The 16,662-nt window shown below is 37.7% G+C and overlaps 1 protein-coding gene across 1 annotated transcript in view; it reads left to right on the top strand.

Moving 5' to 3' along the window:
- GPR158 (G protein-coupled receptor 158) overlaps positions 1 to 16,437 on the top strand; it is a 475,038-nt gene extending 458,601 nt beyond the window's left edge. Inside the window, exons 9-12 of the mRNA XM_035029491.1 lie at positions 4,411 to 4,549; positions 10,730 to 10,835; positions 13,965 to 14,111; positions 14,962 to 16,437. Of these exons, the coding sequence (XP_034885382.1) occupies positions 4,411 to 4,549; positions 10,730 to 10,835; positions 13,965 to 14,111; positions 14,962 to 16,437 (1,868 nt within the window). The remainder of the gene's footprint in view (positions 1 to 4,410; positions 4,550 to 10,729; positions 10,836 to 13,964; positions 14,112 to 14,961) is intronic.
- Positions 16,438 to 16,662: the final 225 nt, after the last annotated feature.

Here is a 16,662-nt window from a genome sequence, read left to right as displayed (position 1 = left end):
AAAACCAAAAGACAACCGACAGAATGGGAGAAGATATTTGCAAATGACATATCAGATAAAGGGCTAGTATCGAAAATCTATAAAGAACTCATCAAACTCAACACCCAAAGAACAAAGAATCCAATCAAGAAATGGGCAGAAGACATGAACAGACATTTTTCCAAAGAAGACATCCAAATGGCCAACACACACATGAAAAAGTGCTCAATATCGCTCAGCATCAGGCAAATCCAAATCAAAACCTCAATGAGATACCACCTCACACCAGTCAGAATGGCTAAAATTAACAAGTCAGGAAATGACAGATGTTGGCGGAGATGCGGAGAAAGGGGAACCCTCCTACACTGTTGGTGGGAATGCAAGCTGGTGCAGCCACTCTGGAAAACAGTATGGAGGTTCCTCAAAAAGTTGAAAATAGAGCTACCGTATGATCCAGCAATTGCACTACTGGGTATTTACCCCAAAGATACAAAAGTAGGGATCCGAAGGGGTACGTGCACCCCTATGTTTATAGCAGCAATGTCCACAATAGCCAAACTGTGGAAAGAGCCAAGATGCCCATCGACAGATGACTGGATAAAGAAGATGTGGTATATATATATATACAGTGGAATATTATGCAGCCATCAAAAGGAATGAGATCTTGCCATTTGCAACGACATGGATGGAACTGGAGGATATTATGTTGAGTGAAATAAGTCAAAAAGAGAAAGACATGTATCATATGACCTCACTGATATGAGGAATTCTTAATCGCAGGAAACAAACTGAGTGTTGTTGGAGTGGGGGGTGGGGTGGGAGGGATGGGGTGACTGGGTTTTGGACACTGGGGAGGGTGTGTGCTCTGGTAAGCGCTGTGAATTGTGCAAGACTGTTGAATCTCAGATCTGTACCTCTGAAACAAATAATGCAATATATGTTAAGAAAAAAAAAAAAAGAAGAAGAAGAAGAAGGTAGCGGGAGGGGCAGAATGAAGTGGGGGAAATCGGAGGGGTAGATGAACCATGAGAGACGATAGACTCTGAAAAACAAACTGAGGGTTCTAGAGGGGAGGGGTGTGGGAGGATGGGTTAGCCTGGTGGTGGGTATTGAGGAGGGCACATTCTGCATGGAGCACTGGGTGTTGTGCACAAACAATGAATCATGGAACACTTCATCTAAAACTAATGATGTAATGTATGGGGATTAACATAAGAATAAAAAAAACTATAAATAAATAAATTAAAAAAAGAAATGTATCAGTGAAAGGCAGTGCTGAAATTTCAAACCCGGGTAAACAGGCAACAGCAGTACCATGGACAGAAATACAAGAGTTGGGAAGGAAAGTTCTACATTCTACACAAAGACCTCAGCATTTCCTGATTTGCTTTTCCTAATCCAGTAGAACTCGGCTGGAAAGAACATTTATAGCACATGGCCAGTGGCCAACATACTGAATAATTGGGACTGAATAAATCTCATGGAGATCTTTGAGTATGGCTTATTTTTTATTTGGCTTCTGACCACATCAGGGTTTTAGAGGAATAAATCCCACTTGGTTGTGATGAATAATCCTTTTAATGTACTATTGGATCCTATTGGCTAGTATTTTGGTGAGAATTTTTGCATCCATATTCATCAGGGATGTAGTTCTGTAGTTCTCCTTTTTGATGGGGTTTTTGTCTGGTTTTGGAATTGAGGTAATGCTGGCCTCATAAAATGAGTTTGGAAGTTTTCCTTCCATTTCTATTTTTTGGAACAGTTTCAGAAGAATAGGTATTAATTCTTCTTTAAATGTTTGGTAGAATTCCCCTGGGAAGCCATCTGGCCCTGGGCTCTTGCTTTTTGGGAGATTTTTGATTACTGCTTCAGTTTCCTTACTGGTTATGGGTCTGTTCAGGTTTCTACTTCTTCCTGGTTCAGTTTTGGTAGTTTATACTTCTCTAGGAATGCATCCACTTCTTCCAGACTATCTAATTTGCTGGCATATCGTTGCTCATAATATGTTCTTATAATTGTATTTCTTTGGTGTTGGTTGTGATCTCGCCTCTTTCATTCATGATTTTGTTGATTTGGGTCATTTCTCTTCTCTTTTTGATAAGTCTGGCTGGGGTTCATCAATCTTATTAATTCTTTCAAAGAACCAGCTCCTACTTTCGTTGATCTGTTCTACTGTTCTTTTGGTTTCTATTTCATTGATTCCTGCTCTGATCTTTATTATTTCTCTTCTCCTGCTGGGTTTAGGCTTTATTTGCTGTTCTTTCTCCAGCTCCTTTAGGTGTAGGGTTAGGTTGTTTATTTGAGACCTTTCTTGTTTCTTGAGAAAGGCTTGTATTGCTATATACTTTCCTCTTAGGACCACCTTTGCTGGATCCCAAAGATTTGGAACAGTTGTGTTTTCATTTTCATTTGTTTCCATGAATTTTTTTAATTCTTCTTTAATTTCCTGGTTGACCCATTCATTCTTTAGTAGGATGCTCTTTAGATTCCATGTATTTGAGTTCTTTCCAACTTTCCTCTTGTGATTGAGTTCTAGTTTCACAGCATTGTGGTCTGAAGATATGCAGGGAATGATCCCAGTCCTTTGGTACCAGTTGAGATCTGATTTGTGACCCAGGATGTGATCTATTCTGGAGAATGTTCCATGTGCACTAGAGAAGAATGTGTATTCTGTTGCTTTGGGATGGAATGTTCTGAATATATCTGCGAAGTCCATCTGGTCCAGTGTGTCATTTAAAGCCTTTATTTCCTTGTTGATCTTTTGCTTAGATGATCTGTCCATTTCAGTGAGGGGGGCGTTAAAGTCCTTTACTATTATTGTATTATTGTTGATGTGTTTCTTTGCTTTTGTTATTAATTGGCTTATATATTTGGCTGCTCCCATGTTAGGGGCATAGATATTTACAATTGTTAGATCTTCTTGTTGGATAGACCCTTTAAGTATGATGTAGTGTCTTTCCTCATCTCTTATTATAGTCTTTGGTTTTAAATCTAATTTGATATAGGATTGCCACCCCAGCTTTCTTTTGATTAGCATGGTAAATGGCTTTCCACCCCCTCACTTTAAATCTGGAAGTGTCTTTGGGTCTAAAATGAGTCTCTTGCAGACAGCATATCAATGGGTCTTGTTTTTTTTATCCAATCTGATACCCTGTACTTAAGGGATTTTCAATAATTAGGGCACTACCTATTGTTTAATTACTGACAAAAATATGCTGACAGGTTGGCAGGTAAATAACTTGGCATATGGGAATGGAAGTCAGTGTTTCAATAGATACGCAAGTAGGTTACCTCGAGGTGATGCATTTGATGAAACATTTTCTCCAAATTAAAGCTTTCTTCTTTATTCTTATTAATTAGATATTATCTTCTTTAGATGCTATCTTCCAACGAGGTCATGTTGCTAAGACATGATAAAATGGATTGAACAATTATTGGTCAGAATGAGTTAAAATAGCAATGTTCAATTTGAAAAAAAAGTCAAATGAGATATTTAACAGTAAGAACCATTTAACATGTGTTTTTATTTATTCCTTTATTTTTCTAATATCTACTATGTCAGAAACCATGTTAAGTGCTTTCTATTCATTATTTGATTTCATTAACAAATAATCTCATGAAATACGTACTTTTGTTATTCTCATTTTCCAGATAAGGTAACTGTGGCCAGAAAGGTTAAGTTGCCTCAGATTATACAAAGTTAATTAGAGATAGAGCCAGAATTTCCAATCAGGTCTAGTGTGAGTCTGAAGCCCTTATCCTTAACTGCTATCCTATGCTTGTCTCTTCTGGCTTGAGCCCGCAAACAAGGTGATTGTGAATTTTACGAAGACTTCAACACTCCACCCACAAAAGATATGATTTCTGTCATGTGTGAAGAAATAATGGTTCATTTATAAAATATGCCGCTGAATGTTTAACAACCTATTTTCTCACGTTTCTGGCAATGGGTATCTTTATGTTGTGGAACCAGATTCAATACAGTAAGAGCTTAAATTTCTGGAAGCTGCATATAAACACATTATAAGCTTTTGTTGCCTTGAAGACTTCATCATGACCCAGATGCTCTATGAATATTTCAAACTTAGGTTGGGGATGTGGAAAATTATTTTACAATTGTTTGAGGAAAAAGCCAGGTATTAGCAAAAGAAAAATCTGAGAAACCAACCACTGTTTTAAAACAAACAAACAAACAAAGAACAAAAACCAAACTATACCTTTGAAAAATCTTCTGTTACACTGAATAAAATCTTAAAATAAATATATGTCATATGTTTTCACATATGAGTGACATTTTGTATGCATCTATTTCTAACTGAACTTATGTTTCTATAACACAAAAAATGCATGCTAAAGAACTTAAATTTTGCATTTTTATTCACCTGTAAAACTAATGGAAAATTGTTTTTCTTTTTTTTGTTCTTCTCACAGCTGAATTTTTATTCCTCTTGTGGGGTGTTTATCTCTGCTATGCAGTGCGGACAGTGCCATCAGCATTTCATGAGCCACGCTATATGGCTGTTGCAGTTCACAATGAGCTCATTATCTCTGCTATATTCCATACAATTAGGCAAGTGCTCTGTGGAGCTAGTAAATAACTGTTTTGTTTCTCTGATGTGTTACAGTTTAATTTAAATAGCAAAATTGGATAACACACATAATGGAAAGATTTAGGAAGGATAGTGTTTTTAAGTTGACTAATTTCTTTGTCACAGAAATGCCAAATGAATATAGTTCATTTTTTTTTTTTAAGATTTATTTATTTAGAGAGGGAGAGGTGGTGGAGAAGGACAGAAGGAGAAGGAGAGAGAAACTCAAGTAGACTCTGCACTGAGCACAGAGCTCAGACACGTGGTGGAGAGAGACAGAGGGAGAGGGAGAGAGAAAGTCAAGTAGACTCTGCACTGAGCACAGAGCCTGATGTGGGGCTAAATCTCAGGACCCATGAGATTATGGCCTGAACCGAAACCAAGAGTCAGACACCTAACCAGCTCTGCCACCCAGGCACCCCTATAGTTTTTTGTTTTGTTTTGGTTTTTGTTTTTTTTTTTGTTTTTTTAAAGATTTTATTTATTTATTTATTTGAGAGAGAGAGAGAAACAGCATGAGAGGGGAGAGGGTCAGAGGGAGAAGCAGGCTCCCCGCCGAGCCGGGAGCCCGATGCGGGACTCAATCCCAGGACTCCAGGACCATGACCTGAGCCGAAGGCAGTCGCTTAACCAACTGAGCCACCCAGGCACCCCTTGTTTTGTTTTTTAACTGCTGTTCTTAGTTCCTTCTGTTTTGTTATCACATTTATTTGAAAGTTACCTTGATATTATTGTATTATATTAAACCACTTATGGGAATGTCACTGAATGTTGTTATGATATATAATGCTTTTTGTTCTGAAGATATAAAGCAACACATACTTACATTATAAAGTAGATGTAGATAAATTATCTATGTTTCCATTCATGTTAGTACACTGGTTTACATTTTTAAAATCTTAATACTCAGATAGTCAACTTATGTGTATTAATTCAGCTAAATGCAAAACTAAAATACCACTCCAACCCAATGACTCAATTTTCATGTGCAATGAAGTTTTATCACTATCATATTTTAGCATACTCCTTTCTATTGGAAAGAGTATGGCCTGGCCCTCCATTTTTTAATATCCCTTTTATTACTATAGTCGGTAAGTACAAAGGAAGAAGAAAGTAGCTTATGATAAATGAACAAAATGAAATATGTATGACTTCTGAGAATTTATACCTATTTATATCTGAAAATGAAATGAAAACGTCAGTGAGAACAAAAAAAGAAATCCTATAATTTGAAAAGCAACAAAAGATGTCATTCATTTGCTCGACAAAGTTAGGACATACATAAGAATTTAATGAGAAATTTTGAATATTTGTCTTTTCCCTCAATTGAAAAACAGAGGTTAACTATAGTGGGAGTCAGAGTGGGAAAGTGTGGATCTATGGAAGTTTTAGAAGATATTTATCATTTCTCACTTTAGTCAATAATTATAAAATTGTATCTTGCACTTCTGTTGCCAGAGAGCAGTTGAACCTTAGGCATACCTATACTTTTTTAACTTTTAAGTAAGAAGGGAAGAATTTATGATTTGACAACCCTAGAAATTCCATCAAAGGGCCAGGGATCAAAGGAAAATTTGCCTTTGTCCTTGCTTTGTCTTGCCCCCTCTCAAGAAAGAGAGAAAAGAGAAAAAGAGAAGAGGAGGGAAAGATGAGAAGCAAAATATGATGTTATAAATAGTCAAAAAGAAGGCTTTCTCACTTCTACTTGGACTAGAGCTGAAGGATGTGAGAGGGAATGCCCTGGGTCCACAGTGTAGTGAGCACCAGAGAACACTCTGTCACGGGCAGGGCTCCACAGTCTTCACATATCTCCCAAACCATCTCCCAAGAAAAGTTGCATTTTTGTTTTTTGTCTCCAAAATATCAAACACCTGTGTTTCAAGATATAACAAACATGCTTCTCTAGAACCATTTATAAGTTAAATGCTGTATTAACAAACCAATTAAAGAGTCATAAGCATGCCAGAAGAAATTTACAGACGAGTTTAAATGTCTTCTGTTGTCAGAATGTGACCATGTCATGCAAAGGGTTTTCTACTTTTGCCCTACAATCAGCTGCTGTATTTCTTAGAATCAAATTAATTGCCCAAGAAATTAAATCTGTTCAAAGCATTTACCTAAATTGATCTTTATCCTTTTCTATCTTAAGATTTGTATCTGTTCCGTTTTCATCATTAAGTATGTTTTTTCAATGGACTTTGTTTTTCTTTAAGATTTTATTTAGTTGTTTAACACATAGATAGAGAGAGAGCACAGACAGAGGGAGCTGTGGCAGAGGGAGAGGGAGAAGCAGTCTCCCTGCTGAGCAAGGAGCCCAACGGGATGGGGGGCTTGATCTCAGTACCCTGAGGTCATGACCTGAGCCGAAGCTGATGCTTAACTGACTGAGCCACCCAGGTGCCCCTCAATGGACTTTACACTCTCAACTTGCCCAAGCAGGCAAGGTAAAGTTACTTTTTAAATGAACTTTAAAAAATTCCTATTAAGGCAATAGGTGGTTATTACAGATAAATCATAAAATGATAAAAAATAAACTCCCTAATCCAACCACCCAAAGATGGTAAGCACTGGTAATATATTAGGATATCACTTTTAGATGTTTTTATATGCTTGTGTATATTTATGACACATTACATTTGATAACTCCCTTTTAGGAATGTCACAGCACAAAGTGACATACCGAGAAGTCCTGCTGTAAGGAAACCTAGTTAACTTTGTTTAACCAGCACTTTCCAAACCATTCACCATGATTTCCCCCAACCCTCAATTGACATCTGATAATAGCAGCCACTCTTCAGAAAATTCTGTTTTAATACTGGGCCGAGATGAGGAAACGTATTCTAAATATTCATTCAGAATAGCTTTCTGGGGGCACTTGGCTGGCTCAGTCAGGGAGCATGCATGCGACTCTTGATCGCAGGGTCATGAGTTCAAACCCCACACTGTGCATAGAGCTTGCTTTAAAAAAAACAAAAAAGAAGAAGAAGCTTTCTTACTTTCCTTAGGTCTTTCCTACAGAGTCCCAGACAACCCATCAGCCTAGCTGGGTTCACATAGACACAAGTTCTGACTGAATTGTTCATATTGAACCTAGTAGACTTTGTGTTGTAGACAAGATCAACTTTCCTCGAGACAACTGTGTAGTCCCCTTTAAGTTTTGAATAGGGAGGACTTCTAGTGGTAGCAAGGTGACCGGCCTTGGTAGGCTTTGGTATTTTCAAGCCTAAGAAAACTTGAATGGGAAGCCCAAATTTTAAGTTCCAAATTTGACTTACCTTTCTGCATAGACCAAACCCAATTAGATTGTGGCATGTTGGCTTCAAAGATTTATACTATAGATTAGCTACTCTGTCTTGGAAATTTCATTGTATGACCATAAAGAACCAAGGATGGAATTATAGTTTAACACAGTAAATCTACGGAACACTGATTTTAGGGAGATGAGAAGGGAGAAAGCAATAGGCAGTAATAATTAAAGGAATCAAGTGTATACAATTTCTTATTTACATTTGAACTGAATTCATACATACTGTGGTTCTAATGTTGATAAAAGACCAAGAATAGGAAGCAATAACATAATATAAATCAACTGGACCCATCTGTGTAATTTTTTACTAGAATTCAATAATATTAAATAAGGCATCCAACGTCAGCAAATATATTCACTGTCAATAAGCATATATATTTGTTCTGGTTCACTTAAAATATAAAATTATATATACATAACTGTATACGTATATACATACATAAGTATGTAAACTTAAAGCTATGACTACATATTTATATATAGATTTACTTTTATTCTCACCAAATTGCCAGATCAAACAAAAATAAACTAAAAGGATTAAGTCTAGAAGTCTAATAATGCAGAAGGCATTTTGCCTAATCTGTTCTATAATCCTTTACTAAGTGTAGAGCAAAGCTTTGGGAAAGTGCAAGACTTTTAAAAGTTTACTTTTATTCTTAACCTCAATTTTTAACTATTTCTATGTTCCTGACTGTTAGATCTATTTTTTAGAAGTTGAAATAGTCTTTTAAAGAAAAATCTTTAAGAAGACTGCAAAACCCAATTTTTCTTAAGATATTTCTACGCAGAACTGCAACCTAACCTAGCAGTATTTAAACGCTGATTAATTTAAGGGCAATTGATGTTAGTATGTAGTACTTCAAATAAACTTTTTGGAAGACTCAACATTTTAATTTAAAATATATGTAACCCTTGTTCCTTACAGATATTGTCAGGCTAGCTTAAAGTTCACTTGTGTTGGCATTTGAGATAGAAATTTCCAGTGCATGAGAACACTTTTAGAATATAAATCCATCTCCTTTGAAATAACTCTCTGCTCCAGTACTGGGAATGACCCCAGCAGATTTGGATTATATAATTTTCCAGGTCACAATTTTATATTGCTTCTATGCCTCAGTACTATGCCTCAGGTACTGTTACTTGTTACTGAGTATGATGATCCGATTTCAGTGCTTAAAAAAATCTCACCTGACCCAGCACAGGATCTGTCAAAAGTATGTCACCCCTGAACAAAGTGAATATTCATTTAGTCATATTCAAGGCAGGTATAAAGCCACATTTCTCACTAAGGAGTTAGAGAATATGTTGATTCACAAAATCCTATTTGGTTATAGGTGAACTATCATGAACTTTCTGTACTTCTGTGTATATATTTTAAGGCAATTTTATGTCTCCAAACACAGAGGAAACTATCTCCATTTTGAACAACTCTTGAGCTTCCATTTTAGCTTGATTTTGGGGGATGGTGGGAGAAGGTGAGAAGACGGGGGACAGGATGGAGGTGAAAATGAGGAAGAAATCCCCTTGATGGAAATTTTGTTTTAAGTATTAATAATACTAATTTACTTAGTAAATTTGTCATGAATATGGCATAATGCAGGTATAAAATTAGTTTCTTCTATTTGTAGATTCATGTGTTTTATGATTATATCATAAGCATTTTCTTAAGATGTTAGCTTTTCAAATATGATGATGTAGATCACTGAATCAAAATGCTAATTCTCTAGGGATGCCTGGATGGCTCAGTTGATTGAGCATCTGATTCTCCATTTCAGCTCAGGTCCTGATCTCAGGGTGGTGAGATGCACCCCACAATGGGGCTCTGCAATCAGCGGGGAGTCTGCGTCTCTCCTTCTTTCCCTCTCCCTCTGCCCCTCCCATTGCTCGCCTTTTCTCTCTCTCAAATAAATAAATAAATAAATAAATCTTTTTTAAAAAATGCTAATTCTCTAATTCCAAACACAATAAAATCTCATATTTAGCTTTCATGGATAAACAATGCATGGAAAAAAATTAAAAGAAGAATATGATTGCAAAATGACCTTAATAAAAGCATCACCTGGTTTCTGTAAAAGAATGAGTCCTTAAAACCTGAGTTTTAGTTTGTACATATACTTATTGATTTATGAAAATATTCCAAAATCACCAGAGTAGGTATCAGTACTGAATTTTTCCTGTACATGTTTCTCTACAGGACTGTCCTAGAACAATTTTATGAATTCCTCAGCAAAGTATGATTTTAAATTATTTTAAAACAATTTGATACTGCACAACAACTAAAATTTTTATTTTAAAAAATATGTTTTACAAACCATTAGTATATTCATTTTATCTATTGCATTATCATTTAAGTCTCTGAGGCCATTCACAAAGGCAGATAATTACCTACTCTTTTTTTTCTTAACATTTTCTTAATTAATGTTTCAAAGGAAAAAGATTAGAATCAAGAATTAGGTGGCTGTATCTTATAACCCAAATTTGCCTGAAGCCACTAGTTTATAAATCTGTTCTTCTTTTGAATTCACATGTGTTCACTGCTTTTACTTTAGACATTCAATTTACATACAAAATAATTATTCCAGGAAATGATTAGCACATTATATAACTATATGCTGTCTTTCTTACTACTGATAATTTAAAATAATAAATAATAAAGAGTTCATGTCTTATGCATCCAATCAGGGTTACTTAAGGCCTATTCTGTGATGAAAATGTATGCCACAGAAACAACGGTACAACTTTTCTCATGCTTGCTTGCTTGCTTTTAATACACTGAGGAAAAAAGATTCCAAGTATCCTAGTGTTTTAAGTAGAGATCTTGTTGGATTACTAACTTGGTGAATTCTCATTTCAGATTCGTTCTTGCCTCAAGACTTCAGTCTGACTGGATGCTAATGCTATGTTTTGCACATACTCATTTGACTGTGACAGTCACCATTGGGTTGCTTTTGATTCCAAAGGTATTCCTTTAACATTACTTTTCTCTTGCAAGACAGTTATTTTAAATAAGCATGGAGTTGTTTCTCCTTTAAAAAAATATCTGGCAATATAGGGAAAGGGAGGTGTGGAGATTTGCTTGACACATAAAATGTTTTTAAAGCTCCCTCCTCAGGGAACTAAACGTCTCTTTTCTTTTAGGATTTATTAAACATCCCATGTAATTTTTAAATGCTTCAATTTGTACAAAGCCCATCATCTGGTTTGGTTCTTTCTCAAATATTTTGATATACAGATATGATTTAATTATGGATTCAAGGTAACTTTTATTGTGGCTGTAACATCAAAATAATTTTTAAAGAAAATTATCCTATTCTAAGAACCCTCCTGTTTGGATTTATATTCAGGAAGCCCTGTGTTGTAAACATTCAGAAAATTTTTATATAAATAGTTATAATATTGTGTATAGAAAAATCTTGCTTTATAATGATAGATTCTGGCAAAAACTTACCTAGAAGCATACCACAGTGGGGGGAAATGGGCCAGCACTCAGAATACAGAGATTATGAATATATGCTCCACCCATACTAGCTATACGGTATGACACTAGCCAAGACTCTTCATCTCTCTGAGGTTCAGTTTCTTCATCTATGACATGGTAGCAATAAAGCTGCTTACAATGAAATAATATGATATCAGAGTGTGCGGAAAAAACATACAAGTTAGAGCATTATTATTATTTTCCTCATTTACACATAGAAAAACAAAAACATTATATATCTGTATTAGTACCACACAATATAATATTAGCACAGCTGAGACAAGAATTTGTGATTGCTTATCATTCACCCCAGGCTTTACCTCCTCTCACAAGCAAAACATTGAAATTCAGCCTGATTGAAAGGGCAAACAAATGTAAAAAGAGCAAAATGCCTATTTTCTTCCTTACTTGAATTATACCAGATAGCTACAGTTTTCATGGAGTAGTCTGTTACTGCAATTTATCTTACCCATTTTCATACTTTGCATTATACGATTACATTTTGATTAGATGGATGTACTGTATACCCAGACTGTTCATCCAATTGTAAGAATTGAAAACACATATTCATACAAAGATTTGTACATGAATGTTCCTAGCAGCCCTATTCATAATAGCTGAAAAATAGAAGCAACCCAAATGTCCATCAACTGTAGAAACACAATGTGATGTATTTACACAGTGGAACACTATCCAACAGTAAGAAGGAATGAAGCACTGATACGTGCTACAACTAGTGCAGACCTCAAAAACATGACACCAAGTAAAAGAGGCTAGACACAAAAGGCCACATCTTGTGTGGCTCCATTTATATGAAATGTCCAGAACAGGCAACTCTGCTGAGACAGAAAGTAGGTAAGTGATTGCCACTAGCTGGGAAGAGGGGAAATGGAAGTGACTGCTTTCATGGGTTTAAGGTTCTTTTTTGGGGTGATGAAAATATTCTGGAATTAAATAGTGGTGATAGTTGCACAGCAGTGTGAAATACCAAAAATCACTCAATTGTACCATTGAAATTTGAGAATTTTATGGTATGTGAATTATACCTCCACTTCAGATAATTTAACAAAATCATTGAGGCGCTTTGCTAAGCACGGTTCTATATCCTGGAATAAGACTAATGAACAGATAAAAATATGTGCTCTTGTAGTACTTATATCATGGAGGAGGGGAAAACAGAAGAAATAAATAAGATAAATATTTAAAATACTATTTTAGATAGATATAAGTACTCAGGACAAATAATAAAGCAGAAAATGGGCAATATCTGACAAGTGTTTCTTAAACTCAAGATCATCTCCGAGACTGCGCTCAAAAAGAACAATTCCACTCTTATAAATAACCTCTGGGTGGTTTCCTAGTAGCATTTGAGATTTTGGAGGAGAGGACTGTGTTTTATTCATCTTTAGAGCCTTAAATTCCTGACACATGTCGGAACCACAGATGTAGTACAAGAGTGAAGGAAAGATTTACCCGTTTCTGTGCTTTCTCAGTTCCAATTACAAAACATTCATGATTCCTTACATAGAGAATTGCTGTTTCACAACTTATATTATGTTCACCTGCCCACTTAAATATTTTAACAAACATTGACAGTAAAATAGCTCTGTATCATGAAAGGGTGATCTGTTAATTTTTTAAAGGAATATTTGACCTGATGACAAGCTGGGAGAAGAGAACCCATGTTCCCTAGACCATTCTCTCAGTTTTCATAGGACAGTCAGTTGGTTTATATGTTGTGTGAAGTGGCGAGATTGTTTTGCGTCTCCCTGCTTTCCATCATTTGTCCGAATCACTTCTCCACGTCTCCATTTGATGAAGAATAGAGATAGCAAGAGTCTGCGAAACTGAAAACTATCCAAAGGCCATATGAAAAGAATAAAAATTCCTCAAAATGTGATGAGGGAGGAACTTGAGAATCCTGAGCTTGAGAAAAAATTTCTGTAATTTCAGTGAAGGTTTTGAATTTTAAACGTAGGTATCGTCACTTTAGGCTGAGAGAGCACGGTGCTCCAGAGAGCTCCCGTGATTTGTTTCCAGTCTCACTGTCAACGCAGTTGATGCCAGCATTCAGATCTCCTGTCCCCTAGGTCTTGGAGGCAGCTTTTTTGGAGCCATGTGTAGTAGACTCAAAGTCACTGTCTGTGATCAGGGCCAGTTGTACCCCTCGGTGACATACAGCCTCCTCTGTGTGATGCAGAATGACAAACACAAGGTAGACCCTACTGCTCAAAAAAAATCTTTCCCTCCAGCTGCCAGGGGGTCTAAATTGCTTGGAGAACATTTGTGTGGGTTTTTCTACTTATTTTCATTTTCAGAATGCAAATATCATGTATGAGGAGTAATGTAAGTGACCACTGGGAGCCCGGAGAAAAGACGAGGATGAAAATAGGAGTCGGAGAAGGAACCACATATCAAGATGGCCCAAGAGCTCTAGCGTGTAACATGAAAAGCAAAACACAAATATAACAGCAAATCTTTTATAAGGAATTTGGTAAATGAGTTAATCTAAGCTGAAGAAATGATGTGAACATTAGAACCCTTAGAAAATTGTTCTGCTCTGTCTGCCAGTGGGTTAATGTCTGCAGCTCACATTGTGTCTCTATTGCAGTTTTCACATTCAAGCAATAACCCCCGAGATGACATTGCTACAGAAGCATATGAAGATGAGCTAGACCTGGGCCGGTCTGGGTCCTACCTGAACAGCAGCATCAACTCCGCGTGGAGTGAGCATAGCTTAGACCCGGAGGACATTCGGGTAATGCCAGTATTTCAGCCTTCCTATTTCAGGCTCACCTCGTGCACACAGGCAAGCATGTGTGGGCTGATGTATGTGTATGCTCACCTGTGTGCACACATGCCCAGAGAGAAAAAGAGAGGGGGAATGTGTGTGTGTGAGAACTGAAAATATCAAATGCAGAGTTAACCCAATTCTAAAACACACATCATGGTAGGAATTACACAGACCAATCTTGATAGTCTCAACTGACTTATGAGCAGTCATAATGATGAACTTTTACTATTTTAGATAGATATAAGTACTCAGGACAAATAATATAGCAGAAGGTGATACATGTTCCCTACTATGGTTTATGACATATTGCTGATGGAAAGGAAGTATAGATCTGCGAGCAGAGAGCCCAGATGGGCCAGTACATCAGCATTTAGACTAAGAAGCTGCTTTTAGTAATTGATAGTCTGCTGTCCCCTAAACCTAACCCAACATCAGGGGTAATTTTATCAGTGGCTACATGATGCTTCCAATATGGTTTAGGGATATGGTTTGTCAGTGGACAATATGCTGTGATTTGTTATTGTCCAGGTCGAGTCCGGCCCACACAAATTGTAAGTCCAAAGGGCTCACTCCATGAAGCCAGTGCAGGATGCATGTGTTCCTGTCTTAAAGTTCAAACTCCATGTGTGACAGAACACAGATTTGTCAGAAAAGTAAGAATGAGGAGAAGGTTGATGAGCACACATGGTGTGAAAAGCTGTAGGGCAGTTTCCCTAAAGAGCTCGAGCTTACTGACTTCAGGTTACATTTCGTAATAGTATCTGGCTGAACCACTGAGTTCCACATCTCTGCGAATTTGCTCTTCTTCTGGCAGGATGAGCTGAAGAAACTCTATGCCCAGCTGGAAATATATAAAAGGAAGAAGATGATTACAAATAACCCCCACCTCCAGAAAAAGCGGTGCTCCAAGAAGGGCTTAGGCCGTTCGATCATGAGGCGTATAACTGAGATCCCAGAGGCGGTCAGCAGGCAGTGTTCCAAAGAGGACAAGGAAGTCACAGACCATAGCACAGCCAAAAGCACTACCTTGGCCAGGAAGAGCCCACAAGAGTCTTCAGGTAACACTGGGAAGCCCAAAGAGGAGTCCCTGAAGAACCGGGTCTTCTCCCTAAAGAAATCGCACAGCACTTACGATCATGTGAGGGAGCACACGGAAGAGTCCAACAGTTTACCAGTGGAAAGCCAAGAAGAGGAGGCTACAGAACATTCCACACTGGAGTCTCTGTCAAGTAAAAAACTAACACAAAAACTGAAAGAAAACAGTGAGGCCGAGTCCACAGAGTCTGTGCCTTTGGTGTGTAAGTCAGCAAGCGCTCACAATCTCAGCTCAGAGAAGAAGCCGGGCCACCCCCGAACATCCATGTTGCAAAAGTCTCTCAGTGTCATAGCAAGTGCCAAGGAGAAGACTCTTGGATTAGCTGGGAAAACCCAAACATCAGGCATGGAAGATCGTGCTAAATCCCAGAAACCTCTGCCAAAAGATAAAGAAACAAACAGAAAATACTCAAATTCAGATAACACAGAGACTAAAGATTCTGCCCCCCAAAACTCCAATCATGTGGAGGAGCCAAGAAAACCTCAGAAATCTGGGATTATGAAGCAACAAAGGGTCAACCCGCCCACTGCCAATTCTGACATGAGCCCAGGCACCACCCAGATGAAGAACAACTTTGACATAGGGGAAGTGTGCCCTTGGGAGATTTATGACCTGGCCCCTGGTCCCGTGCCTTCAGAATCAAAAGTTCAAAAACACGTATCTATTGCAGCTTCTGAAATGGAGAAAAACCCAACTTTTTCCTTAAAGGAGAAATCTCATCAGAAGCCCAAGGCAGCTGAACTGTATCAGCAAACCAATCAGAAGAGCATAGACAAGGCTGAGGTATACCCTTGGGAGAGCCAAGGTCAGCCTGGTTTTGAAGATGAGAAGCCTTTGATTTCCAAGACTCAGGTTCCCCCAGGGAGAGCCAAAGATGAGAACGGCGGTCAGCATTATGCAGCCAGTGTGTGTGCTGGGCAATATGAAGAACTGCCCCCCAAAGTTGTAGCATCAAAAATCGAGAATGAAAATCTCAACCCAACGGGAGACCAGAATAAAAAGACATCTTCCCCTGAGGAAAATGCGCCCGGCTGCTATAACTCAAGTAATAACTTTCAGCAGCCTTTAACATCACGAGCTGAGGTGTGTCCTTGGGAGTTTGAGACCCCAAATCAACCAAATGCTGAAAGAAGTGTAGCTTTACCTGCCTCTTGCACTCTAAGTGCAAATAAGATGGCAGGGCCTCGGAAATAAGAGGTGTGGGATACTTTTAAAGTGTAGCATCCCCAGAAAGAAAAGGAGAAGGAAGAAACCCTTAATTCGACAGAAGATGGAAGGATCAAAAATTCCGAAGGAGTGTTTGTCAGTTGAGGGAAATCTGAAAGGCACGGGTGGAAGAAGACCGGGAGGGCAGAGCAACAGCAAAGTGGAAGAATTAGACTGGCCAGGGGAAGTTTTTCCCCTGGGAACATGAGGAGA

This window comes from Mirounga leonina, unplaced genomic scaffold (assembly GCF_011800145.1).
Source record: "Mirounga leonina isolate KUSES-001 unplaced genomic scaffold, KU_Mleo_1.0 Mir_242, whole genome shotgun sequence".
NCBI lineage: Eukaryota > Metazoa > Chordata > Mammalia > Carnivora > Phocidae > Mirounga > Mirounga leonina.
Note: the sequence above shows the minus strand (reverse complement) of the source record. Positions and strands in the feature narration are given on the sequence as shown.